A 27,844-nucleotide genomic window follows, 5' to 3' on the forward strand; every position below is an offset into this window, starting at 1 on the left:
AGGGCACGTTTCCAATGGCCCGCATAGCTCGTTTTTGTAATGATAATAGGTATTTCATATTTGTCTCGGTTGTCGTTGACCACACCAGAGAACAATAAATGAGACCCGAGTGGACAAGTGCATAGTATATTTTACGTTTAACCCCAGACGGGAGAAATAATCTTATTTTATTCAGTAAGCCAACTGCTCTAGCTATATCTGCTCTTAAGGCGTCGACATGAGGTGACCATGACAGGTTTTCATGGAACACGATTTCTAGGAATCAGATTGTTGATGTGCGTTGAATGAATACTCCCTGAAATTCTATTGGTAAGGGTGGAAAATTTGTGGGTCCTTTTGATCTGAACAATAAATATTTTGTTTTTGACGTATTTAGTTGTATCCTATTTGAGTTTAACCATGTATTTAAATTTCTAAGCCAACTATTAGGTTCCGCGAATATTTCATGTATGTTATTTCCTGAGAAAAAGACGTTTGTATCATCTGCATACAGAACCATTTTTTGTGCCCTTGAATATCAACAATATCATTAATGTACAGTAGAAATAATACAGGTCCAATAATAGACCCCTGTGGTACTCCATATTGAATAGTTTCCATCTCCGATTCGACTTTATTTATTATTGTTAATTGTGATCTGGAAGTTAAATAGCTCTTTATTAGAACAAGTGCTACACCTCGGATGCCGTAATAGGGGAGTTTGCGCAAAAGAAGTTCATGCTGTATGCAATCAAACGCCTTTCGGAAGTCTAAGAAGATACCTAGTGTGAACAGTTTATTTCCAAGTTATCAAGAATTTCTTCTTTAATTCCAAGAAGGGCTGTTTCCACCGACCTATTTTTGCAGAACCCATACTGCTCCTTCGTTATTATGTTGTGTGTACTTAGAAAACTGGTTATCTTATTGTTAATGTTATGTTAGGCTATCTTAGAGAAGACAGATAGGATTGATATAGGCCTGTAGCTATTTAAATCATCAAACGATCCTCCTTTATGAATTGCTGCGACTCTTGCTAACTTCATTTTGCTTGGAAACTCGCGTGTTGTCATGATAAGGTTACAGATGTGGGCTAATGGGACTGCTACAATACCACTCACTGCTTTTAATGGTTTTGGCTTTATGTCATCTGGGCCAGAAGCTGAATTATCTTTCATGAACATAATTATTCCCTGCACTTCATATTGGTCTGTTGGGGCCAAGAAAAGAGTCGAGGAGCAGTTATTAGCAATATAATGTTCACAGGGTATGGCAAGAGGGACATCAGATGAGGAACCTACTGTGAGAAAATTTTTTCAGAGGCACCAAGCTTATGAAAATTAATCTTCTTGGTGTTTGGTTTATTACTTACCAATTCTCTAAATGTCGCCCACATAAGTCTGGAATTGCTGGCAGTACTAAGGAATTTGTTTATATAGTATTGTAACGTACTTGCTGACGAAGGGGGGCTTTATTAGCAGGCACGAAAGGGAAGGCCAGGCAAGCTGGGGCAGCAACAGCGACAGACTCCACACGGCGCGAGCCCTACTTCGTCGTCGTCGCCCTACATCGTATGCGCCACCTGGCAGTACTAGGTGGCATTATTCCCCCCTTATGAAAAAAAAAGCGCTGTCGCTGTCGACTTAAGGGTGAAACAAAAAATAAACAAAAAAAACAAGCAAACTGCCGCAACTGAAGCGCGCGAAAACATCAGCACGGTTGCGTCACCGTGTATAGTACGGCTTAAGCCGCACAACGTGCACAATGTCAGAGTCGGGCTGTCGGCGTCACGGTTGCGCAGCACCGTCCGGAACCACTTCATAGTTAACCTCACTCACACGCCGTACCACTCTGTAAGGGTCAAAATAGCGGGAGAGCAGTTTCTCACACAAGCCTTGGCGACGAACAGGAGTCCACACCCAGACTTGGTCACCAGGTTTGTAGTCAACCTGTCGGTGGCGAAGGTTGTAACGGCGCGCATCCGAGCTCTGCTGTTGCCCGATGTGCACGCGGGCCAGCTGACGGGCTTCTTCAGCACGTTGGGCAAACTGTTGGGCGTCTGGGGCGAGTTGGTCATCCTCTGGGCACGGGAGCATGGCATCAAGCATGCTCTGGACTTCGCGTCCGTACACAAGGCGAAACGGGGAGAAGCGCGTAGTTTCCTGCAGGGCGGTGTTGTAGGCAAAGGTGACATACGGCAGGACCTCATCCCAAGTTTTGTGTTGAACATCTACGTACATGGACAACATGTCCGCAAGGGTCCTGTTTAATCGTTCGGTCAAGCCATTGCTCTGCGGATGGTAGGCCGTGGTCTTGCGGTGTGTTGTGCAGCTCAGCCGAAAGATGTGGTCGATTAGTTGCGCTGTAAACGCCGTCCCTCTGTCTGTAATCACGTGCGAAGGAGCGCCATGTCGCAGGACGATGTTGTGCATGAAAAACTCTGCGACTTCTGAAGCTGTGCCACGAGGGATCGCCTTGGTCTCGGCGTAGCGAGTCAAATAGTCGGTAGCAACTATGATCCACTTATTGCCACCCTGCGACAAGGGGAAAGGGCCGAGGAGGTCCATGCCGATCTGGTCGAACGGAGCGCGAGGGGCAGTAACAGGCTTGAGAAAACCCGCCGGCTTAAGTGGTGGCGTTTTCCGGCGCTGGCATTCTCGGCAGCTTTTAACGTATCGTTTGACATCAGCAGAAAGTCCAGGCCAGTAATACATGTTCCGCACTCTGGCGAGCGTACGTGAAAAGCCCAAGTGGCCAGACGTGGGCTCATCGTGGCAGGCGAAAAAAACGTCAGATCGGAGGTCGGCTGGAATGACGAGAAGGTAAGGTCTTGTACACGGGCCGGCATCGGGTGATGAACAACGTTTATTCCCGATAAGATGGCATATATATACAGTGCGCCGACGTACTCAGTCATGCGCAGATTACGCTGCAGCGAGTGACATCAGACTTGCTCGGCTCTGCTACATCTTCCCTTCTTCGAGCAAACCGTGTTCAGCGTCGCTCCGGTAGAGGGTACCGACAAGGTTCACGTCGCAACCTTGTGCTTCGACGTAGCTCTTGGCCGGGCTCTGTGCAAGGGTCTTCTTGAGGGGCGGAACTGGTTTCCTGTTGCGGACCAATCAGTTGTAGTTGTTCTCGTGTGCGTCGAATTTCCCTGCCGTCTTCCGTTTTGAGGATCACCGAGCGAGGTTCGTTAGCTGGCCTGAGGACGACAGCTGGAGACCAGGTCCGGTTGATTGTGTCATACACGGTGACCTGCTGGCCTGGCGTCGCAGGTGGCAGGTACCTGCTGCCACGGTTGTAGTACGTCTTTTGGCGTTGGCGTATCTCACGAAGCCGACTGTGGACCACGTTGCTGGGTATAGCTTGTGGCTCCAAATGGCTTGTAGGCACCGGGAGAGGAGTCCGTGTTTTGGCGTCCCATCAGCCTCTGCACAGGGGACTGTAGCACATCATCACGCGGTGTATTGCGCCATTCCAGCAATGCCATCTGAAATGCAGGCGTTTTAAGGGAACATTTTTTTAGAAGCTTCTTGGCTTCCTGCACCGCTCTTTCCGTCATGCCGTTAGACCGCGGGTGGTAGGGGCTTGACGTGACTTGGGCGATACCTAGGCTGTTCAGAAAATCTTTATACTCACGGCTGTTAAAGGGCGGTCCATTATCACTGCATAACTTCACAGGCAAGCCATGAACAGAGAAAATTTCAGAGCACCAGGAGATCAGCGAGGTTGCTGTGGTGGTGCGAAGTTCCCGCAGTTCGAAAAAAAACGAGTAAAAGTCGACGATAAGGGCAAATTCGCGACCTTCGTAAAAGAACAAGTCAATGCCAACAACTTGCCAGGGTAGGGTGGGAACGTCGTGACTTAAAAGGGGCATTTTGGCGTTTCGCGGCTGATTTTTGAGACACACCTTGCAGCCTTTCCAGAATTGATCAATGTCGCTTGCCATGTTCGGCCAGAACATTACGTTCCTAGCCCTTGCCTTCATTTTATCCGCTCCAGCGTGTGCCGCGTGAAGGAGGCGGATCATGTCGTTTCTTTTTGACTCCGGTATGATTACCTTGTTGCTGCGAAACACGAGGCCATCCTGCGCGTGTATCTCGTCGCGGTACCCCCAGTAGGTCCGAAGTTGCTCTGGGACTTCGAGCTTATGAAGAGGCCAATCTGTCTCTGCATATTCCCGCAGCTTTGTCAGGTTGGTGTCGTCACCGGTTGCTGCAAGCAGGTCTTTCAAACAGTGCTCGGAGGCTGAAACGCAATCAAGAACGTTGACTTGAAATTGCTCGTGTTCTTCCATGCATGCCTTACTGGGAAAACGGGATAAAGCATCTGCTAGGAACAGTTCTTTTCCAGGTTTATAAGTCACGATGATGGGTAACGTTGCAACGTCAGTCGCATGCGTTGCAAGCGTAGCGGGCACTGGTGTAGTGGTTTACTGAATATGGCCTCCAGTGGCCGATGGTCTGTCTCAACTGTCACTGCATGCTGTCCAAATAGATAATCATGAAACTTTGTGCAGCCGTGCACTATCGCGAGAGTTTCCTTTTCTATCTGAGCATATCTTTGCTGGGAATCTGTGAGTGACCGTGAGGAAAACGCAACGGGGTGCGCTTCTTGCATCAGGACGGCGCCTACCCCGAACTGACTTGCATCAACTGATAAGGTAACTGCTTTCTTGGGGTCAAAATAACGAAGGATCGGGGCTGTTATCAGGGCCTGGCGCAACTTTTCGAAGCTTTCTTGCTGCTTTTCCGTCCATACCCATGCAATTTCTTTGCGCAGCAAAGACCGAAGAGGGGCGGTCACTACAGACATGTTAGGGATGAAACGTTGCACAAAATTTATTGTGCCCAAAAAAACTTGCAGTTCCTTACTATTCTTTGGTGCTGGCATTTCCAGAATATCTTGCACGCGTTGTGGATCTACTCGCAGGCCGTCCACAGTGAGCACGTGTCCCAGGTAGCGTACCTCAGTCTGGAAAAATGAACATTTCTTCGAGTTCAGTTTCAAGTTATGTTCGCGACAGCGCGTTAAAAGAAGCTGTAAGTGGTAGTCGTGCTCTTCTTTTGTCTTGCCCCATAATAGGATGTCATCCATTACTACTGCAACGTTTGGCAAACCTTCTAGCACGCGGTGCATCGCTGCCTGAAACACTTCCGGGGCTGAGGCAATTCCGAAAGGCATACGCAGGAAGCGATATCGTCCGTAAGGTGTGCTCATTGTGCACAGCTTCGAACTTGCGTCGGTTAGTTTGATTTGCCAGAATCCTGACGCTGCGTCTAGAGTTGTAAAGAACTTTGCTCCGGCAAGTCTAGGCACAACATCTTCAAGGGTCTGCATGGGGTAGTTCTCTCGTAGCAAAGCTTTGTTTAGTGCTGTGGGGTCTAGGCAGATGCGCACTTTTTCTTTCTTAAGCACCGTGACCATATGACTGGACCATTCTGTTGGCTCATTTACCTTGGATATGACTCCTTGTTCTTCCATGCGCTGGAGCTCCTCTTTGACTTTTTCTCGGAGGGCCACCGGAACTCTCCTTGCCGGCACAACTCCCACGGATCCGGGCTTTAGCTTCATCGCGTACTCAATGCCTTTTAACTGCCCCAGTCCACTGAAAACATCTTCAAACGATTGCGCTGCTGGGTGCAACGGGTCGGCGTGCACATTTTGCACGCGACAAATAAAACCGAGTCGTTCAGCAACTGATCCACTGAGAGTCACGGGCACGTGTTGGTCGACCACGAAAAACGTCTCTTCGTGCACTTTGTCGTTTGCGCGCAAATGCAGCCTAATTTTTGTTTTGGCCAAAGTTTTATGGCCGAAGAACGCTGTTAACGTTACGCGACATTCTTGGTGCGGTTTCCTCGGCAGTTTGTCGACATCCTTGCTTGAAATTACACAGCAGTTAGCTCCTGTGTCCAGCTTGCACGTGTATGGGCGTCCTTCGATGTAAACTGTCGCGCTCCAATGGTCTGAGGCTAGGGCACCGACGGTCAAAGTTTGCAAAATGAAATCACTGTCATCGTCGTCTTGCAGTTGGCGCAGTTCTTTTTTCGTACCTCTGTCCTGACGGGGCGCCAGTGCTTTGCATGCTTGAGCGAAGTGATTACGCCCACCGCAATTCGTGCACACCTTCCCTTCAGCCGGGCACATCCCGCCACGGTGAGTGAGATAACCACAACGACTGCAAGGCCGTTTTCGCGGCCCGACCGCATGAACTACTGCGTCGCCTGCTGTTTCGGTGCCGTCACTGATTTCCTTAAACTGCTCCTTTCCTTGTTCGTGGGCTCGGCATATTGTAACTGTCTTCTCATACGACGGGTTTTCGGCAATAAGCTTTTGCTGTAAGGCTTTGTCTTGAACTCCCAGGATAATCCGGCTGCGGAGCAAGCGGTCTTCCAAGTCTCCGAACTCGCAGTTTTTTGCTAGTAGCTTTAGGTCTGTCAGCCAGTCGTTAAAAGGTTCCCCTTGTTTTTGGTCTCTTGATCCGAAGCGGAACTCATGGAATGTCAGGTTCGTCGATGGTTTGTAGAATTCCTCAAACTTTTCAAGCAAAATGTCTACGTCGTTCTTGTCCTCTTCCCCGTCGAATTTGAAAGTGCTATAAGTTTTCCTGCCGTCTTCTCCAATCGTTACAAGTAACGTCGCTGCTTGCACTTCTTTAGGCTGTTTGCTTAACTGGGTGGGCGTGGAAAACAGCATGAACTCACTTTTCCATGTTTTCCAAGCAGTCCATGCGTCGCCCGAGGTATCCAGTGGTTTCGGGGCCGGGAGCAGCGTCGACGGGGCGGACATAGTGAATGGGCACCGCTGCCACCATGTACACGGGCCGGCATCGGGTGATGAACAACGTTTATTCCCGATAAGATGGCATATATATACAGTGCGCCGACGTACTCAGTCATGCGCAGATTACGCTGCAGCGAGTGACGTCAGACTTGCTCGGCTCTGCTACAGGTCTGTCGTTGCCTCTCGAGTTCTTCTTGTACAAGAGACCTTGCCGCAAACAGAAGGAGCCAAGACGTCGAGAGAAGTGGCGAGGTATAGCCGTATCACTACCTTCAAGGGCGTCAATGAGAGGGCGAAGGTCCGAGTCCGCCCTCTGCCGAGGCAGTAGGTCGGAGGCGGTGAGAGTACCGAGGAAGCCGCTGTCGTCATCGGGCGCTGCGTCGGCAGGATCAACTGGTGCACGCGACAGTGTGTCGGCGTCTTCGTGTCTGCGGCCGGACTTGTAGACAATAGTAATGTCAAATTCCTGGAGCCGTAAGCTCCAGCGTGCCAGGCATCCAGATGGGTCTTGCAAATTTGCCAGCCAGCATAGACAGTGGTGATCGGTGACCACTTTGAATGGGCGGCCTTAAAGATAAGGGCGAAACTTCATGGTGGCCCACACGACCGCAAGACATTCTTTTTCAGACGTGGAGTAATTGCTCTCGGCGCTGGAGAGAGTACGGCTAGCATAGGCGATAACCCTCTCAAGGCCCTCTTGGTGTTGAACAAGGACCGCGCCAAGACCGATGTTACTGGCGTCGGTGTGGACCTCGGTATCGGCATCTTCGTCGAAGTGCGCAAGAACGGGAGGTGTTTGAAGGCGCTGGCGGAGCGTAGAGAAAGCGGTCTGTTGCTCAGTGGTCCAGACAAAGGGGGTGGTATTCCTGGTGAGGCGCGTCAACGGCTCAGCAATCGTGGAAAAGTCCGCAATAAAGCGCCGATAATACGCACAGAGACCCAGGAAGCGCTGGACAGCTTTCTTGTGGGTCGGAACGGGAAAACGTGCGACGGCGGCAGTCTTTTCGGGGTCCGGCCGCACTCCCTCAGCGCTCACAACGTGACCCAGAAATTTGAGCTCTTCGTAACCGAAGTGACACTTCTGGGGATTCAGGGTAAGGTCTGCCGAGCGGAGGGCTTCGAGGACAGCCCGGAGGCGCTGGAGATGTTGGTCGAATGTTTCCGAAAAAACTACGACGTCGTCCAAGTAAACAAGACAGCTTTGCCACTTGAAGCCTGTGAGGACGGTGTCCATCATCCGTTGGAACGTAGCCGGGGCGGAGCACAAACCGAAAGGAAGCACTTTAAATTCATAGAGGCCATCTGGAGTCACAAAGGCGGTTTTTTCGCGGTCCCGTTCGTCTACTTCAATTTGCCAATAGCCGCTCTTTAAGTCAATGGATGAGAAGTACTTAGCCCGCCGTAATCTATCCAGCGAGTCGTCAATGCGCGGCAACGGGTAGACGTCCTTTTTGGTCACACTGTTCAGTTTGCGATAGTCGACACAAAACTGGAGAGTGCCGTCCTTCTTCTTAACAAGGACTACAGGTGAAGACCACGGGCTTTGGGAAGGTTGAACAACGCCATCGTCAAGCATTTCCTGAACCTGAGTTTGGATAACCGCCCGTTCTTTAGCAGAAACACGATAAGGCTGCTGTCGTATAGGGCGAGCGTCGTCATAGGTGATGATGCGGTGCTGCGTGATGGGTGTTTGACGAACCTTCGAGGAGGAAGCGAAGCACGACTTGTATTCCTTCAGCAGCTGTTCCAAAGCCAGGCGTTGCTCCCGAGACAGGTGGCAGCTTATGTCGACGTTTTCAAGGGAAGGTTCGTCAGTGCCGGCTGCCGCGGACGCAAAACAAACGGGAATATCGGTAACAGCTTCGGCAGAAGCGATAGCAGTTCCTGCAAAAAGGTGCCGGTACTCATTAGAAAAATTAGTGACCAGGACCGCAGACCGGCCACCACGAAGCGTCAGTAGACTGCGAGCGGCGCAGATGCCTTGAGTAAGCAGGAGTGAACGGTTAGCCTCGGCGACTGCTTCTGCGTCATGCAAGTCGTTGCAGGTGACTTCAACCAAAACACTGCTCCGTGGCGGCAACGTGACACTGTCTGCAGAAACACGAAGGGCGACACTGCGGTGGCAAGATTCGGTGAGGTGGGTCGCTTTACTGGTCGAAAAGGTGATGATTCGTCGGCGGAGGTCGATGACAGCACCATACTCCCGCAGAAAGTCAATGCCGATAATGAGATCGCGGGAGCAATTGCACAGAACTACACTACTGACGACAAACGTAGATCCCTGAATCTGAACGCGAGCCGTGCAAATACCCTTTGGAGTAACGAGATGACCACCGGCAGTACGGAGATGCACTACAGAACAAGGCGTAAGGACGTTTTTTTGAAGAGTCGCCAATTTATCACTCATAATTGAATAGTCGGCCCCGGTGTCCACTAATGCACTGACTCTGTGACCGTCGAGAAGAACAGGTATGTCCAAGGAAACGCAGCTGTCTTGGTGAGATGACGGTGCTATCTGTTCACGGTCGGAGCGTAGCGGCGGCGGCGGGAGGTCTTCAGCGCAGCGACTCCCAGTGACCTCGCCCCCGAAGGTCGCTGGTCTCAGTTTTCCCGGCGAGGGCTCGGCGAGCGACCCTGTACTGCTCGCGAGGAGCTGTGCGGGTTCGGGGAAGAGCGCCCCGGAGAAGATGAGCGCGGCTGATGCGGCGCACGGGCTGAAAGTCGCTGTTCCGCGAGGAAGTCTTCAATGGCTGGAGGCCGGTGGCCAAACCGGGGTCTGGGCGAATCGGCTCGAAAGCCCTGCAGACCGAGGCGTCGATAAGAGCAATTGCGGTAGAGATGGCCTGGTTCTTCGCAGTGAAAGCAGAGTGGCCGGTTGTCAGGTGTGCGCCAGACATCGGCCTTCCGCAAGTGCGCTCGGCGATCGTCGAAATACGGGACTGGTGGAACTGGGGACAGCGGTGCACGAGGCGTTACTGGAATCGGCGGTGGCGAAGCTGCAGCCGGGCGTCTCGCAACTTCGGCATAGGTGGGGCGGCTGTAGTCTCCCGGCAGAGGTGGTGTTTCGACGGTAGGACCCCTGAACGCCTGTTGCACCTCCTCGCGAACAAGAGCGGAAATCGAACCAAGTGCAGACTGCAAAGGGCTGCAAAACTTGAGGACCTCTTCACGCACGATGGTGCGAATCAGTTCGCGCAAATCGTTATGGTGGCTCCCGGCGGTGGCAAACGATTCGGTGACTGCAGCAGCATGCACGGGCCGGTTGTAAGTCGCAGAACGTTGTTGAAGAACCTTTTCCATCGTCGCGGCCTCGGCAAGGAATGCAGCGACGGTCGATGGTGGGCTGCGCACGAGGCCTGCAAAGAGCTGTTCTTTGACGCCGCGCATGAGTTGGCTCACCTTTTTCTCTTCGGGCATGGCCGGGTCAGCTCGCCGGAAGAGCCGAGTCATATCCTCCACGTACATGGCTACAGACTCATTCGGCATTTGAATGCGAGACTGCAAAGCCCGTTCAGCCCGTTCTCGGCGATCCGTGCTGGTGTAGGTCTCCAGCAGACGTCGGCGGAACTCGTGCCATGATGTTAGCGCATCTTCTCGGTTCTCGTACCACGTACGTGCACCATCCTCCAGGCTAAAGAAGACGTTTCGAAGCTTGGCTACGTCGTCCCACAGGTTGAACGAGGCCACGCGTTCAAACTCGACCAGCCAGTCTTCGACGTCTTCGAGTTGACTGCCATGGAATGGTTTGGGCAGTCGCGGATTCTGCAAGGTATAGTAGGCTGCAGCTGGCATAACAGGTCGATGGGTGGGTGCTCTTGCAGACTCCAATAGCCCGTGTTCGGGAGGTAGGCCTTGGTTTCTCCGGCTAGCACGGTGCACAGGGGTGTCCACCAGCGAAGGACTGGAGCCCAGGGTATGCGGAGGAGTATTAGACATATACAGGGATCTTACCCAGCGCCTAAACCATACTGTAACGTACTTGCTGACGAAGGGGGGCTTTATTAGCAGGCACGAAAGGGAAGGCCAGGCAAGCTGGGGCAACAACAGCGACAGACTCCACACGGCGCGAGCCCTACTTCGTCGTCGTCGCCCTACTTCGTATGCGCCACCTGGCAGTACTAGGTGGCAGGATTCAGATTTAGCTTTTTTCATGTCCTTATTCAGTTTATTGCGTGCTTTTTTATACTCACGGAGATCATTTGCATCTCTTGTGTATAAAAATCTTTGGAAGAGGTTGTCACGAGATTTCATCCTTTCGTACAGTTCCATGGTTATCCATGGTTTCCGCAGTTTCCTGCGCTTTCTTTTTAAGCTTGAGAGGGAAACACTGCTAGTAAAGGGACATAAACGATGATATGAACACATTGTAAGACTTATTGGATTCAGTTTCAACTCATACGTCATTCCAATCAAAATTTGACACAACGTGTACAAACATTTCCACGTTCACCTCATAGTATATTCTTTGAAAGATCTCTTAATTTGATCGAGTTGGTGGATTCCCAGGTAGAAAACAAAATATTGAGAAGTGGTCACTTATATCTGACTTTAAAGCACCCGCTTTGACATCCTCAAAATCAAAACTCGTGATACAGAGGTCAAGTGTCGTTTCCGTGGTCAATGTTACTCTTGTTGGTACACTGATTACATTGCAGCACATACATGCGTCACAAATTTCTTTGAAATTTTTGTACATTGGGTTGTCAGCGGATACATTGATGTTGAAATCACCAACCATAACAGTTTGAAGATTTAGTTGAGAGCCTTTTTCTAGCAACCTTTCTGTAAAGGAGAAAAAATCTTTGAAATAAGCACATGGGGGTCTGTATACAACAGAAAACAATATATCTGAGCCCTCTATGGCTATACATTCATTACTCTCATCTATTACCTTAAATTCAGGAACTATTTTATGCTGCAAATCAGAGCGGACATATATACACACACCTCCGCCCCGTTTTTCTGAACGCGATGCTAAGACACAGTCGTATCCATCAAGTGGAAGATATTCCTCCTCGGATGAGAGCCATGTTTCGGTAAAACAAATGAAATCAAAAGAATGATTCATAGCAGACAGGAGTATCTGAATTTCATCAATCTTGTTACGTAAACTTCTCGCATTTAGGTGAAACGCCGACAGTGTACAGTTCTTGTTTAACTGCGGAACAACTTGAGAAAAATCAGAAACTGAAAGCAGCATTTCAAATTAGAATAGCCACGAATTGCTTGCACTGCATCCAGCTATTACATCGTGTGGGGCGGTCAAGGTCTTCCTTCTCGCAGATAACAATCGCGCTTTCATCGCTTGCGCGCCTCACTAGGACTTTGCCGTTGACGTGCCATAGAAACTTATAGCCTGAAACGGCTGCCCATTCCTTTGCTGTGGTAAGGAGGTTGCGGGAGTGCCTGGTCATGTTCTCGCAGATATATGTGTTATCAGCTACGTCCTTCACTCCTTCCCGTTTGACAGCCAGTTATCGCGTATTTCTTGGGACTGAAACCGGACAATTACGCCGGGCGTCTTGCCTGCTTTCGCACGTAGTCTGTGTACTTACATTTGGGATGTCATTTCGGGTCACCGGCGGCAGTTTGTTCACTTTCTTCAAAAGATCTTCGTTTTCACTAGCGGGGATGCCATGTATTTCAAGGTTTAGGTTTTTACCAGCTTGACGAAATGTGCATCGCTTGATCGCGCCACTCTGCCGTGAAGCCGCCGCGCAGGCTCTGCGGCTGGTGAAGGAATATGGGTGCCATGCAGTTGTTATTCGACAAGCATCCCAGCCTGCAGTGCACTTACGCCGCTGCAAATATAGTTAGTTTTCCGTTGCCACCAAGTAGACTGGTCTCCTTTTTTTTCACATTTTGCGGGTGTGCCTCGTAGCCAGGGCAAAATAAATGTTTTAATTGCAGTGGTTGTATAGGCGGCAGCGGCGACGACCAAGTCGGCGCCCCAGCAGATGCGAATCGTGCGGGAGTAGTGCTTTCATTCTATGTCGGTGCCATCTGGCTTAGTAAAGACACCCGTACCTCGATATGCCTGCGCGAGAGAAGGCTGTGCCAGTGAGCATAAAGACGGACTAATTTTTTTTTACAGCATGCTTTTGGAAGTCCCATCTAAACTGTGGGCGAGCTTCTTCATGTAATCCACAGCAATATCGCATCATACAGGATTCGGAAAGGGTACATGGCGCTGTGTTTTGTGGCCTATCTTGTGGCCTATTTCTTGTTCTGTAGTGCATTTTCAGCTGTGTCCGCTTATCGGGTTCCACATTGGCGCAGTGCGCTTTTACCACGCCAAGAACTTTGGAACGTCTACCAACCACTACTGAACATGCCCATGAACTTGCCCTGGTGTTCCGGTATCCACAAGTGCCTGCTTTGGAAATCCCCTAATAGGAAGGTAAGTTCCGCTGCATTTTTTTACTGTAAAGAAATATTTTGCCGCTTTTATTTCGATTGTAGCCACATTGCGGGCTTCTGCAGTTGGCGAGACAAGTTAAAAGGGCAGATCTGCTTTCATGAGAAGGCTGTAGATGCATGTGCATGTGGGGAAAGTCACACCATTACCCTATGTTATCAGCTAGTTGTTGCAAATTTTGTTGTTTAAAGCCTTTCCTGTCACAGAATAATCAAGGGTAAAGTGAGGGGGCTAAGTTTTTTTAAAAGCATTTGATTTTTATATTTTGAAACATTCTAATAGAACACTTCTTGAGCTTTCGGCAAATATATTAAAGGTCGGCATTGAAAATTTTAAAACTTCTTCCTTGATCGTTCTTTGTGGTGACGTCGAGCCGAAAAATCTGATATTTCAGAAAATTTATTCGCAGTTTTCTTGTTTCTCAAAATTCAAATTCCAGATTTGACAACGTTCTGAGAGATTATTTCTTAAACTTTCAAAACCTATAATATACTTTCGTATTGGCGACACAAAAAAGTGGTTTTCTCCATCGATTTTCATGGTCATGTCGAACAGAAAGAAAGGCATGTTTCCGCAAAAAGCGTACTGGCGCTAAAAGACGGCGACAACACACACAAGACAGGACTGACGCAAACTTGCAACTAAGCTTATTCACGGAAAAAACCACCTAATAACCGCACGAGCAGGTAAAAAGATAAAGACAAACCAGAAAAAGCAACAGATACAAGGGGTGATTTAACAAGGGCACACGTGCCAAAATGACCAAAGCAATGATTGCAACGCTAACAAAGACCCACTAAGAAAAATAATCTCTTCATCTGACAGCGACACAGATGGCTTGCTTATGCAGACATGCCCCGTCTGCTTGATGTAATATTGTCACGGCTTGACGTACAGGCCGGCGGCGAGAACGGGTGAAGACAGGGAGCACAGAAAAACAGGGAGGTCCACCAGCAGCAACGTCGTCGTCGGCGCGCGGCAAAACACTCCTCGTCTTTATCTTCCACTCGCGACACTACCTCCCCCTATAAAGAAGCATCGTCCCGATGCTAGCACGAAAACAAAGGCACAGGGCGGAAAGCCGCACACGCGCACAAAAACTCCTGCTGGCCAGTGTAGAAGGAGGTGGGAAAATCAGTTCGGGGCAGACGATCATCGCGCGTAATACGGCTTAAGCCGCACTACGTGCACAATGTCAGGGCGGGGTGAACGACGTGATGACGGTCGTGGTCCTTCCGGCAGCACCTCGTAGTTAAGTTCTCCGATGCGGCGAAGAACTGTATACGGGCCAAAGTACCGCTTTATGAGTTTGTCGGAGAGACCTCGACGGCGTACTGGCGTCCACACCCAGACCTTGTCTCCAGGGTAAAAATGTACGTCGCGTCGACGGAGATCGTACCGACGAGCGTCGGCATGCTGTTGGTGTTGGATGCGGAGTCTCGCGAGTTGCCGAGCTTCTTCCGCGCGCTCGCATACTATTCGGGCACCATCGTCTACGTCGACAGGCGGCTCGTGCGGTAGCATAGCGTCAAGCATCGTGGTGACCTGTCTGCCGTGGACCAGCTGGAAAGGCGTCATACCGGTCGTCTCCTGGACAGCGGTATTATAAGCGAATGTAACGTAGGGCAGTACCGAGTCCCAACTGCGATGGGCGACATCCACGTACATGGCGATCATGTCGGCCATGGTCTTGTTCAGCCGCTCCGTCAGCCCATTCGTTTGCGGATGGTACGCAGTAGTTCGGCGGTGGCTGGTGCAGCTGAGACGGAGGATCTCCTGTGTGAGCTTGGCCAGAAACGCGGCACCCCGGTCAGTGATCAAAACGGCAGGGGCACCGTGACGGAGCACAATGCACTCGATAAAAAATTTGGCTGCCTCAACAGCTGTCGCAGACGGAAGTGCTCGGGACTCCGCGTATCGCGTTAGGTAGTCCGTCGCTATAATAATGTACCTGTTGCCCGACTGCGACATCGGAAATGGACCAAGAAAATCCATTCCGACGGTGTGGAACGGAACAAGCGGTGGTTCGAGTGGTTGGAGAAGACCAGCTGGTCGTATGGGTGGTGTTTTGCGCCTTTGACACTCTCGACAAGTTCTGACGTAGTGACGCACGTACTTAGGAAGTGTCGGCCAGTAGTACCGTTCTCGAATACGTGAAAGCGTCCGGCTGTAGCCAAGGTGACCAGCTGTAGGATCGTCGTGGCAAGCTTGGGCGACCTCGGAGCGCAGGTCCTCCGGCACAACAAGGAGCCACGACCTCGGGCTGCTGTCGAAGTTCTGCTTGTACAATACGCCGTGCATAATCTTGAACGTCGGCAGCATGCGCTGGAAAACGCGAGGCACCGCAGCTTCGTGGCCTTCCAAGTGCGCCATCAGCTGACCAATCTGAGGATCACTGCGTTGCCGAGCAGCCATATCTGCCGTGTCCAATGCCCCAAGAAAGCCGTCCTCTTCGTCATTTTCGCCTCCCGGTGCCGGCTCCACAGGGGCTCGAGACAAGCAGTCAGCATCATGATGTTTGCGGCCGGACTTGTAGGTGATGGTGACGTCGTACTCCTGTAGCCGAAGGCTCCACCGAGCAAGGCGGCCTGCGGGATCCTTGATATTGGCGAGCCAGCACAGCGAATGGTGGTCGGTGACGACACGAAAAGGGCAACCGTACAGATAGGGCCGGAATTTGGTGATGGCCCAGATGACAGCGAGGCACTCTTTTTCAGTTGTCGAGTAATTTCCCTCCGCCTGCGAAAGAGCTCGGCTGGCATACGCAATAACCCTCTCAGCGCCATCCTGGAATTGCACAAGCACTGCTCCTACCCTATTGAAAAAACTCTGCGTGAGTTTGCACGAGAACAGTGATTTTTGTACGATCACGTTCATTTTGCACACAAATGCGCAGAAATTGTGCGTTACCTGTACGCATTCTGTGCGTCCTGTGTGTACATATGCGCGTACTGTGAGCTGATAGACGTTCACGCACACTCTTTGCGTGTAAAAAATCGTGGACTCTCGTGGAGAACTCTCTGTACGTGGACATCTGCGTGCTGAGAGGGGGCTTGCCGAAGCTGTGCGTGCTTATGTGCATACTGAGCAAGCTCAGTGAGGCTGCGTGTGGCCATGTGTGCGTTTGCTTGCTTAGTAGCAACTTGTCGAGACTGTAAAGGCCCATTTAGGGTGAAAGCAAACAAAGTTCGAGCATTCAGTTAATGATTACTTCTCAATAATGAGCAATAAGCTCACGTTTTGCTGTTTTATAATTTTCGTCTTGGCGTAAGTACCCATTAATCATTTTCAACTTCAGCAAACAAATAACCAAAAAATTATCTTTTAGTGCAAAATGGTTTCCTTCGATACTGCAGGGACCTGTACATGACAACATGCACACTGAGCAAGAACTTGTCAACATTGCAAGTTCATAGTAAAATAATGTAAAAAACAAGCTGCTAATGACTCTTACAGCATCCTTCAGTTCTTCCTTTAACCAATTCTGAAAGTTACAGATATCTTATAGATGCATGATGAAAGCCATCCAGAGCACTTATGTTGTTGCCCGTCATGCAGACAGCCATATTTCGAAATCAGAAGCAGCACAACCATTTGTTGCTTGCACTCGAAAGGAGTCAATCAATGGAATAACTCTGAAAGGGCAACAGCGTTTTTTAGGTGCAACAAACAAGCTTGGGGATATAATCAGGTTCAATCAAACATGACGTGCAGAAAGCGAATTGTGAGCTGTAACAGGAATGTTACGAGGCAATTTCCAACACCATTTCCAAAGCAATTTCCAAAGTCATTAGCATAAATTTACATACACGTAAAAAGGCCATGTAAGCCTACACGAAAAGACAGTTTTGAATTCACAGTTCGTGTCAAAAGTTCAGAAATTAGTGCCCTCTCTCAAATTCAGTGACAAATCACAGATCGATTAATTAATTCCCAGTATGGCTCCAGAACAAATCCAATGGATCTCAAATGTGCGAAGTATATATACCACACATGTTGCCTGATTAGCACCAGCATTGCATGATGCATGACGAAGTATCACACTCTTCATTCTTCTTCAATCTGTTTTGAAATTTGCACTACCACAAAGACCATCTGGATGCGCTATTATTCCGTCATATTGCTGAGAGTCACATTCGGAGACCAAGAGCAACACAACAGTGTGCTGCACATGAGTGGATATAATGCACTGGGACAACTGTGCACAGTAAGGAACGCTTGTAAGGCGTCAGGTATTTGCTTGGGGAATGTAATCGAGTTCAGTCATGTTTCATGTGTAGAAAGGAAGATAAAAGTTGTAGCAGAACTATGAAATCCAACATCCAATACTGAACTTCCCCAGGTGATCTACACACACATAAAAAGCACGAAAGGATAAGCTCAGCGGTACTGTTAAGTTTGATGCCCTTTGAGGTTTGACTTGCGCGTCTGTATGCAACCATCAGATACCATCTTGAAGTTACCAGAATGCCCAAAACAACTTTGTTGAACTGTTCTACTCTAAACTGAAATACTTTTCCTTAAAACATTTTTTTTTGCGACATGCTGTGTAGCTAATTATAAAATAAAGAAAAGAAGCTGATAAAATTTTCTCATCTCAAACGTACTGATAAGTACACAAATCTGAGTGCTTTCAAGAGAGGTGACGCACCCGATATTCAGTGTCCAGAAGCATACATAATGCTGCAGAATCCTATAGCAAGAAAATTTCTTTTAGTTGACAGATGGCTATGTCTGGTTACAAAGTCAATACCAAGTAAGGCACATATCCTAACCTGCAATTACATGAAGCTGCACGTGCTTCATAGGCTGTAACTCCGCCAATAACTGCTACATATTTCCCACCTCTAGCACGAGTGCGGAATCAATATACAGCATGGAAACAGCAGTTTTGTTGCTTTAGCTTCTTTACTATGCTGTTTAGGCAAGGGACGAGTTGAAATATTTGCATGGGCAGTTCTCGATTGAAGTAACGTAAAAAACATCCGCACTCCTTTCTGCTGAAGCGACTGGTGGACCACTTTTGCATGTCGCATCTCGTATGACTTGCTAAGGGTCCAGACTGACACACGCACTTCGTCAAACCTTCACACAAAACACTCTTCGCTTTTGCTATAAGCTCCGGCCACAGGCAGTAAGTGTCCCGTCACCATTCACATCGCAAAAGAAGGCAGCGCTCGCAGGCGGTCAGTTTGAGCTGACAGCGACAGGTGTTGCAGGCACACCGCCGACTAAGTTTCCAAGGAAGCCACACTGTAGAAGGGCGCCGTCTTGTAATCGAAACACACCACAGAAACAATGGCCACTGTCGCTGCTTATGAGCCAGGCATTTTTGCAACGAAGTTAGCAGTGCAATAGGCCGAAAGGTTCGACTCATCAAACGACGGCACCGCACTGCTGACCTCATTATCGTTGTCGACCAGACATCCATAGCACATATGCCCCGACGGATCGCTTAATTGGGAGCTGCTACTACTCTTGGATGAGAGCGCGCCCACCGGCAGCACACACCGGTAATCCTTCTTCTTTTGCGATTCCAGCACAGTAACAGCGGCGCGCAAGACAGCCCAGCAGCAGCACGAGAAAACAAGCGAAGCTCACGGCGGTGATCTCAGAAACCATGCAGCATGTCGGATAGGCTTTGGATTTGACGAGCTAGACCATGCCCACTCACGCACGCACGCACGCACGAATGTACCGACACGCATATTAATGCGTCCATGCGTCAGAAATTTCTCAAGTTTTTAATGCTAATATGTGCACAAGAACTTAATTATTTTTGTAACGAAAGTTTCATTTGGTTTTAGTTCTTTGCTATCGCACTACCCAAAAGCATAGAGCCCGAAAGAGACGACCTGGAGGAATGCCTGGAGGCGATGCCTTTCTAAACGGGCCGAAGGAAGCCGGAACTGGCCGAAGCGCTAGCCAACGAACGCAGCGTCTGGGGAGGGACAGCATGGCGGTCAGCGTTACTACGTTTGTCGTGGTCCTTTGTGGTGCCGAGGGCGTGAACGATCGCTGGGATGAGCATTTGTCACTCTTCCGATATGTGATGTGCCGACAGCAGTGAAATTCGCTGGTGCGATGTACGAAAACGTGGTAAGGTGCTGAGTAAACCTGTGTTTATAGCGTGCGTCAGCGGGCTCGACGGATAGCGCGTCGTCCTTTGCGCGCCTTCACTGGAAACGCAATGCTGACGGTGGGGCTCATTTCCTCCATGGCGGAGCAGCTGGTGGGAGACCACTACCCGGGTGACATCTCGCATCTTGGGGGTAAGTTAATTTTCTTCGAACCTGTTCATTATTTCAAAGCCTTTGCGCACAACTGGCCACGTCAACACAGTTAGTACAGAGACGCGAAGACGCAGTGCCTATCGCGGCAGCACGCAGCGCTGAAAGGTTGTTTGCTGGCGGCACACGGGCATGAATGCGCGTGTAGTGTCAGTGGTCACACGGTCATGGTCAGTATGCCATGCAAATATGCACAGCTGATCCGATCGCGGGGTGCACGATATCGGCGCCGTACTGCCGCCGTACTGCCATTCATCTCTCGCCGAGAATGGAATATGTGCCCACCAATAGATCTTCGGCCCGGGCTTTACATTCTCGCCGCATGTTACGCTGTAATTGAAGTAACAGCGCTCGAGCAATTTAACTACGTAGACTGCGATTCAGCTGTATGCGTTTGGATTGAGCTTCCTCCTCTTTCACTTGTATTTCACTTGTACTTTTATAAATTGTGTATTTAAGGTACGAAGCTCCGTATGATCCAGCTGCGTTCGTACTTATAGCCGAGCCAGTGTAGTCGAGCCTTGAATAGCAGAACGGTGAGATAAAAACAAATTGCTCTGAAGTTTTTCGCCTCTATTTTGGCATTCGCTTTTTCATACTTTGGCTCGGAGCTGAAATGGTACAAACAACTGCAAAATGCACACAGGTGCCCTAGCTCCATTTGCCCTAAATCCCGAAGTTGCAGTGAAATTTAAGGGTAATTGAGCCTTTAATATGTACGAAGAATAAACTTGATTGTTTCATGATTATAACCAATGGCGCAAATAAATCTGACTTTGACTTAAATATGCTGAGGTACCTCTCCAATACCTTATTTGATGTTAAAGGAAAAAGTGTGGTTTTTCTGCAATTGGCACTATTAATTCATCATACCTGTGAGAATGTGAAATCAGTGCTAATCATGCCAGATTTCAAATTGAGGGACGCATGCAGAATTTGAAGCAAACCAGCCTTCTACTGAAAATATCGTTCTGCTGTGGTCTGTTCTTTTGAATGGTGGCATGTATTGTAGAAACGATGCTGGATATCGATATGCAAGTGATGTCTCGTCTGAGGCTAGGTTGTGAATGACTGCCGTGGTTATGAATTTCTTGTTGCCTGGCCCACTTCGAAATGTGGTTAAACAGTTGTGTTCCATTCTGCGACCGGCTCCTTTTTGTGCCTTGCACTTTGCCTTACATGCTTGATTCTAGTCCATTTTTTGCACTGTGCTGCTGTTAAATGTGTCTTTTTACCTTGCAGCAATCTCCACATAGCTTTACCAGCAATGCCTCTTCCAAGCTCTCCAGTATGGCTGTGCCAGCCTTTCACTTGGTGCTAGGATGCCCAGCAAGCAAGCAGGCTTTTGAGGTAAGCACTGAAGACATCTTCCGACACAAGTAGCTTTTATTTTCCTAGTCCACTGCTACTTGTGTGACCCCTCGTTATGTTGATTTTGGCAAGTTAGGTTGCCTATTAAGGGCTCTCTTTTGTTTTTCACCTGCTGCTGTGGCCTACTGCATTGGTGTTCGGCTACTGAGCCCAAAGACGCGGCATTGAATTGTGGTGGCTTCGTTTCGACAAGGCGAAATGCATATTTGCTCGTGTGTTATGCAATTTCAGTGCATGTTAAAGAATCTTTGGTGGTCGAAATTTATGCACAGCCCTCCTCTATGAATGGAGCTATTGTTCAACTTTGAGGCATTAAAGGGACACTGATGGCAAGCTGAAGTTGACCTGTGATGATGATGTTCCGCATCCTAACCACAAAGACGACACTTTTTCTGAAAGTGGAGCTTTATAAGCCAGAGAAAGCAAAACATACAATTTTCATCAGCACCGGCTGATTTCGGAAGTAAATTGCGATGCGCTGACTCCGTTTTTTTTTTGGCACAGATTCCAGAGGCTAGGCTGAACTGCCATTCACCTCAGAACGGTTATCATGGAGTCCTTTGTGTAGACTTCATGAGTTCAAATCGAGTGGCGGGAAAATTTTTAAATGTAATTTTTGCGCCAATCATTGTGTTGATGGCCTTTGCACTGCTGTTAAAAACCGGGATAGCAGTATGGTATCCCATAAAACTAGGTTCAGGACTTGCAGGAAGTGGTTTATCACATTCCGCTAGCTTGTGCAAGAAACTACTTCAGGGATATGTGCAGGTGTCTTTAATGTGTTCCTGAGTGAGCACTAACTCGTTAGGGGGAAGGCAGCTTCTAATCTGGCACTACAGTGCCAATGTCGTGAGTGTAAATCATAAGATGACCCATCAGTATGTACGCCTGATTTCTGTGACACTTCAGTGGTGTATAGAAGTGGTAAACAAATCTGTAAGGTATTTGATGCATATCTCCAAGGCAACGGCTGTATGAGTAGCGAAGCCATTAGTCAATCTTCAACGGAAAGAATTTTCTCTTTTAGATGACGTGCTTGTATATCAGTGACAGTTATTTGTTGTCCTGCCTTTCGCTGGTGTGAGTCATGTGTGGCGCATCTTCATGCGAGCCTTCTTTTCCTTTACAAAAAATTCAATTGATAGCCCAACCTGTTTTCTTCTCTTTTCCTGTGTTGCATCTTTTGGCTGGTTTTAAATCTGTAACTGAGCTCAGACCGTCATAATTACAGCCGGTAAACAGGGCTACTGAATGTGAGCTTGGCATACACGCGTACTGTATGTGTGAAAGTGCAGTTTACAATATTCAGAAATGCTTGATAGCCTTACAAGAATCTAAAATTTTGTTGGAATTCCTATTTGTTCTCTGTTCAAGTGTCGAGAGTTTTTCCGCTTCATCGTGTGATTAGAGCCACTTTGGTACTTAAGCTGAAATCTTTTCTTTAGCCTGCATGTTTCTCACTTTTGGGACAGAAACGTGGAGGCTAATGAAGAGAGTTCAGCTTAAGAGTATAGACACCTAATCTTGGTGGCATGTTTTCTTCTCTATAATGATGCGGAAGACACTACTATGCATGAATCACCATCTGGTATTCGTGTGAGACCGCTAAATAATTTATAATCAACTTTTTCTGCCATCCTGTTTCGGTGAACAATTTGACTATGGCTATGACATCAAAGAGAGCTTATAGGTCACGTGAGGCGTGGAAAAACTGCACTTATAATCGCTGCTTCATCGTTTTAATTCGCTACAGCGCTGACGCCAGCATTCCTTAAGAGCCAGAAGTACCAATTGTATTGCAGTTTTTCATGCCTCACGTGACCAATAACCTCGCTTTGACGTCACAGCCATCATTCAGCTGTCGAAACCGAAACAAATACAGCAGGAGAAAGAAATTTGATTATAAATTATTTAGCGGTCATAGGAGGATGCCATGTGGTAATCCGTGTATAATACTTTATGCCTTATTACAAAGAAAAAAACACGTGCCAAACGATAAGGACAGCAAAGTGAGCTATGGAAAGAAAAATGATAAGTCTAACATTAAGAGACCAAAAGGGGGCAGAGTGGGTGAGGGAACAAATGCGGGTTAATGACATGCTACTTGAAATTAAGAGGAAGAAATGGGCCTGGGCGGGGCTTGTAATGGGAAGACAACATAACCGCTGGTCCTTAAGGGTAATGGAGTGGATTCCAAAAGAATGCAAGCATAGCAGGGGGCGGCAGAAAGTTAGATGGGCGGATGAGATGAAGAAGTTCGCGGGGATATGGTGGCCACACCTAGCAAAGGACAGGGTTAATGTGGAGACATGGGTGAGTCCTTTGCCCTGCAGTGGGCCTTGTCAGGCTGATGATGATGGTATGTGTCGCACCTGCTGCTTCGTGCTATCAGCTGGCCCATGCTTGGCCGACCAGACTAGCCAAATTTGTGATGTGGGTTTTCTATTGCACCTGCATTTGTGTACACAGAGGACTTGAATGGTAGCAGGCGATGCTGTGCATGTGTTCACGCCACAGCACACATGACCCACACTGAAAGCTTCTCTGCCTTTAGTAAGACAGCTGCGTCAGTCTGGGGCATAACGTATCCCAGTGCTAGAGTATGAGTAAATTGCTCTGGAATTTTAATCTGGTATCAGGTAGCATAGCGCAAAAGAAGGCTAGCGCGGCTGCCTAATATTCTCTTGGGCAGCTGTGTTGGATTTTCAGTGCCTGTTAGTGTAATCCGTGAAAGTTCACTGTAACCCATTCGTTTCGATGTAAATTAGGAAGTCCTTAGAGCCCTGTACTTTTTAATGATAATAACAAGGTAATGCAGTAATTCAATTGTACCTGTTCTCTTTCAACACAGTAAAGTGCTGCTGGGTCGAGATCACAGTATTACTTTGTAGGTGTGCTCAGGCTGTCATCATCATCATCAGCAGCAGCAGCAGCCTGACTACACCCACTGCAGAGCAAAGCCTCTCCCATGTCTCTCCAATTTTGTCTGTCCTTTGCCACTTGCGGCCACTGTATCCCCACAAACTTCTTAATCTCATCCACCCGCCATTTTTTCCTGTGTGTGTGTCTTCTTCGCCATTCTGAAATTCATTCATACAAATGGATTGATGCACGTAGTGTCAGGTGCGTAATGTGATGCCACCAGCTCACCCCAAGCTGTGCTCAGATTTGCCTCATTGCTGCAGGAGCAATAAGGCAGGCTTGAGGCTGAGTGGTGCAAAAACATAATTTTTCAAGAATGTCTTTGTGGAAATTGCAATTAATCATGTGAATTTGCTTTCATTTTAGGAGCTGCACACAAGCTGTGCGCCTTTCCATGCTGATCATGCTGGCCAGGTACGCTTATGGTTACATTACTAGGTTGTTTTCATAATGGCAGTTGTGGATTTCTGTGTGGTTTTAAAACATAAATTGTATAAGTATTTGCCCTGCCACAAAAGTATAGTGGTGCATTCAAGGCCAGTGTTACAAAAAGATGTTTTGATTGCTGCAAGAACTTGAAGGCCTCTGTGTGGTCACTGTGGAAGGCCCCCTCCCTACTTAGGAATTGCTATTTGGGTTACTCAGTCATTTGGCAGAGGAATAGTGTATAGAGATAATTGATGGAAGAATGCTTCCAACTAAAGAAAAAAATCCAGCAAGCAGTCATAGAAGCAGAAGTACAAAAATGGCAAGGCTTTCTCTAATTTACATCGAATCTTTTTCACTTAGACTTCTTATTGCATAGAACGGCTGATGCTTGGCTTACACACATATTTTCTTTAGGTATGCAGTAGGTCTCACATTCTTGTATGATATGGTCACGGTGCCAAAAAATGATGGTGGTGTTAGAAAACTCGGAATATAGAGGAATTTTATTGCTGACCTTATGGAGAACTATGGTAGCTGTGCAGTCATTATAAATATCTTCCAATATTTTCACATAACACTCTTCTACACCCTGATTCCACAATGCCTGCATGACAGCTGTGGTTCCACCGAGTCAATTGCTGTCTGGTAGTCAATGAAGGCTATATATTGGGGTTGGTTATATTCTGCCCATTTCTCTATCACCTGATTGATTGCATGAATGTGGTCTCTTGTTGAGTATCCTTTACAAAAGCCTGCCTGATCATTTGGTTGATTGAATTCGAAGGTTGTCCTGACTCTATTAGTGATTACCTTAGTAAATACCTTGTAGACAATGGATAGTAAGCTGATCGGTCTGTAAATCTTCAAGTCCTTGACATCTTCTTTCTTATGAGTTAAAATAATGTTCGCATTCTTCCAAGCTCCTGATACGCTCGTGGTCACGAGGCAAGCGTGTACAGGGTGGCTAGTTTCTCTAGCACAATCTCTCCTCCGTCCTTCAACAAATCTGCTGTTACCTGATCCTCACCAGCTGCTTTACCCCTTTGCATTGCTCCTGAGGCTTTCTTTACTTCCTCCCTCGTTACTGGCGGGATGTCCCATTGCTATGCTCTACTGCCTCTCTCCGTAACGTTCTGATTGCATTCACTACTGTAGCGATTTGTGCAGAACTCTTCGGCTACTTTAACTATCTTATCCATATTGCTTATGACATTGCCCTCTTTGTCTTTTAGCGCATAAATCTGGTTTTTACCTGTGATTAGTTTTCTCTTCACTGATTTTAGGCTACCTCCATGCTTTAGAGCATGCTAGGTTTTCTCCATGTTAAACTTTCTTATGTTGGCTACCTTGCACTTATAAATAACTTCGATAGCTCTCCTAGTTCTATTCTATCTCTGAAGTTAGACGTCCTCATGCTTTGGCGTTTCTTCATCAGACCTTTCGTCTCCTGAGATACCTTGCAGGTATCCTCTCTAATGATCTGACCACCTACTTCTGCAGCACGCTCCAATGAATTTAAATATGTATTTAAAGATAACAGTTAAGGTGGGAGATTGAGCTTCGAGATTTGCACTTCAACTTGGGAGTTATGCCACTGCTACACAGAATACTTGATCGCCGTAGAGATATTTCATCATCTCGCACCAAGCTGCTGTGGCGCCACTGTCACAGTTGATAATTTTGCTGGGAAGCTGTTGTAGCGCTCACACAGTTTTGAAAAGGTGGTATTCATTGTATTTGTGCTATTGGCAACAGTGATAATATGCTTGCTGCAGTGTTTTGTGGCTATCCTTCTTTTTTTTTAGTGAAATAAATTGTACATTTCATGTTGAGTATTCTTTCAGCGATTAAATTGCTTTGATTTTATTCCTTAGTGTATAGTTGCAAGTGCTCCATGTCTGAGTGCAAATTTCTACCACTGAAAAGCCTTCAAAATCTTAATAGATGTCCACACTGTTCTAGGGACTCAGTGGCTATTGGAAATGCCCATTTAGCTGTATTCAAGTGCCGTTGAGTTAATAGCCATTTGAAAGCCTTCAAAATGCCTGTGTGACACGGTTATTGGATTTTGTGCAGGTTTGATGCTGAGCAGTCTGCGTGCTTGAGTCGGGTTTTCCAGTGTCTGTATTTCAAACCTGAAACTTTTCGAAATCATCATTGGTTCATTAATGGAAGAAGTACTTGTGCCCTTTTCTGGAATTTCCAGAAAACAGATTAACTGAATTTTTTTGCATATACTCCTACCTTTTTGCAGGTGCTGCATAGTGAGAACCTGTATCAAGACGCCAACCTGCTGGACTTGGAGAAACTGAAGAAATTGTTTAGCCACTGTGTGGCACCCATCATGAGGGATGTGGCATTAATAAAGCCAGTTAAGGTGACCTTATCTATGTCCTTTTGCAAGCATGCTACACACATGAGAGCCATCCCACGAAGCACCGTTTCTGCAAAGCTTGTTATCTCACAACATGCATGCTGAATGAGGCAGTCACAGACAGATGAGGAGGCCTTAATGCAGTACATTAGCGTACCGTGTTGAGCAATGATGTAGGAGTCTTGCAGCCATGCAAGGTATTATCGGTATCATGATGGTAACTCCATTAGACACTGTCTAGTGCTCTGTGAGCCAGACTCGGCTCTTGAACATTCTGGGACTCACCCTTGGCTCTCGGACATTCTGGAAGCCTCACCCGGCTTGCGCATATTACGCGAGGATGTCTCCTGCTGTACGAGCCTTACGCGGCTTGCGCACTTATGTGAGAGATGTCTCGCGGTTGCGAGCTTGCTCGGCTTGCGCAAATTATGTGAAATATGTCTCGCGTTCTGCGACTTCGTTCAATCGTCGCATTTTGCGTGGCAATAAACACGCAAAGATAGGCACGCAGAATTCACGCTCAATATTTTCAATAGGGTAGTCCTTTGTTGCTGGCGTCCGTGTGGAGCTCAGTGTCGGCGTCTTGATCAAAATGGCCTAGTATGGGGGATGTTGCAAGGGCGTGTTTTAATTGGCGTAATGCTGATTGTTGCTCCTCGTTCCACTCAAAGGCAACGCTATCCTTCGTAAGGCGGTAAAGTGGTGCCGCGATCTGGGCAAAGTTTCGAACGAAACGCCTGAAGTATGCGCAAAGACCGAGAAAGCTTCTGACGGTCTTCTTGTCCGACGGTGGAGGGAAGGATGCAACGGCAGCCGTTTTCTCGGGATCTGGCTTCACACCCACTTGGCTGACGATATGGCCAAGGAACTTCAGTTCACTGTATGCGAAGCGGCACTTCGAAGGCTTGAGCGTAAGTCCGGCGTTCAGAAGAGCTTGAAGAACTGCTTCAAGACGCACCAGATGGTCTCTGAAAGTGCTTGAGAAGATGACGACGTCATCCAGATACACGAGACATGTCTGCCACTTCAGGCCGGCTAGCACAGTATCCATGACTCGTTGAAATGTCGCGGGCGCTGTACACAGGCCAAACGGCATCACCTTAAACTCGTACAGGCCATCCGGGGTTATAAATGCGGTCTTCTCGCGGTCGCGCTCATCCACTTCAATTTGCCAGTATCCACTCTTCAAGTCGATGGACGAAAAATAGCGGGCATGACGAAGACGGTCGAGGGTGTCGTCGATGCGTGGGAGTGGATACACGTCCTTCTTGGTCA

The 27,844-nt window shown here is 48.1% G+C and overlaps 1 protein-coding gene across 2 annotated transcripts; it reads left to right on the top strand.

Annotated features, from left to right (window-relative positions):
- Positions 1–19,341: 19,341 nt before the first annotated feature.
- LOC149327769 (uncharacterized) lies at positions 19,342–26,899 on the top strand. Of its 2 annotated transcripts, XM_089562677.1 has the most exons (4): positions 19,342–19,455; positions 20,716–20,823; positions 24,133–24,180; positions 26,450–26,899. In XM_089562677.1, the coding sequence occupies exons 2-4, from the start codon at positions 20,764–20,766 to the stop codon at positions 26,672–26,674; spliced, it is 333 nt and encodes a 110-aa protein (XP_089418803.1). In that variant the 5' UTR covers positions 19,342–19,455; positions 20,716–20,763; the 3' UTR covers positions 26,675–26,899. The 2 variants fall into 2 exon arrangements, with proteins under 2 accessions (XP_089418803.1, XP_089418802.1); XM_089562676.1 differs by lacking the exon at positions 19,342–19,455 and having other exon boundaries at positions 19,870–20,823.
- Positions 26,900–27,844: the final 945 nt, after the last annotated feature.

Source organism: Amblyomma mixtum, chromosome 10, assembly GCF_055824585.1.
Source record: "Amblyomma mixtum isolate Tamu chromosome 10, ASM5582458v1, whole genome shotgun sequence".
NCBI lineage: Eukaryota > Metazoa > Arthropoda > Arachnida > Ixodida > Ixodidae > Amblyomma > Amblyomma mixtum.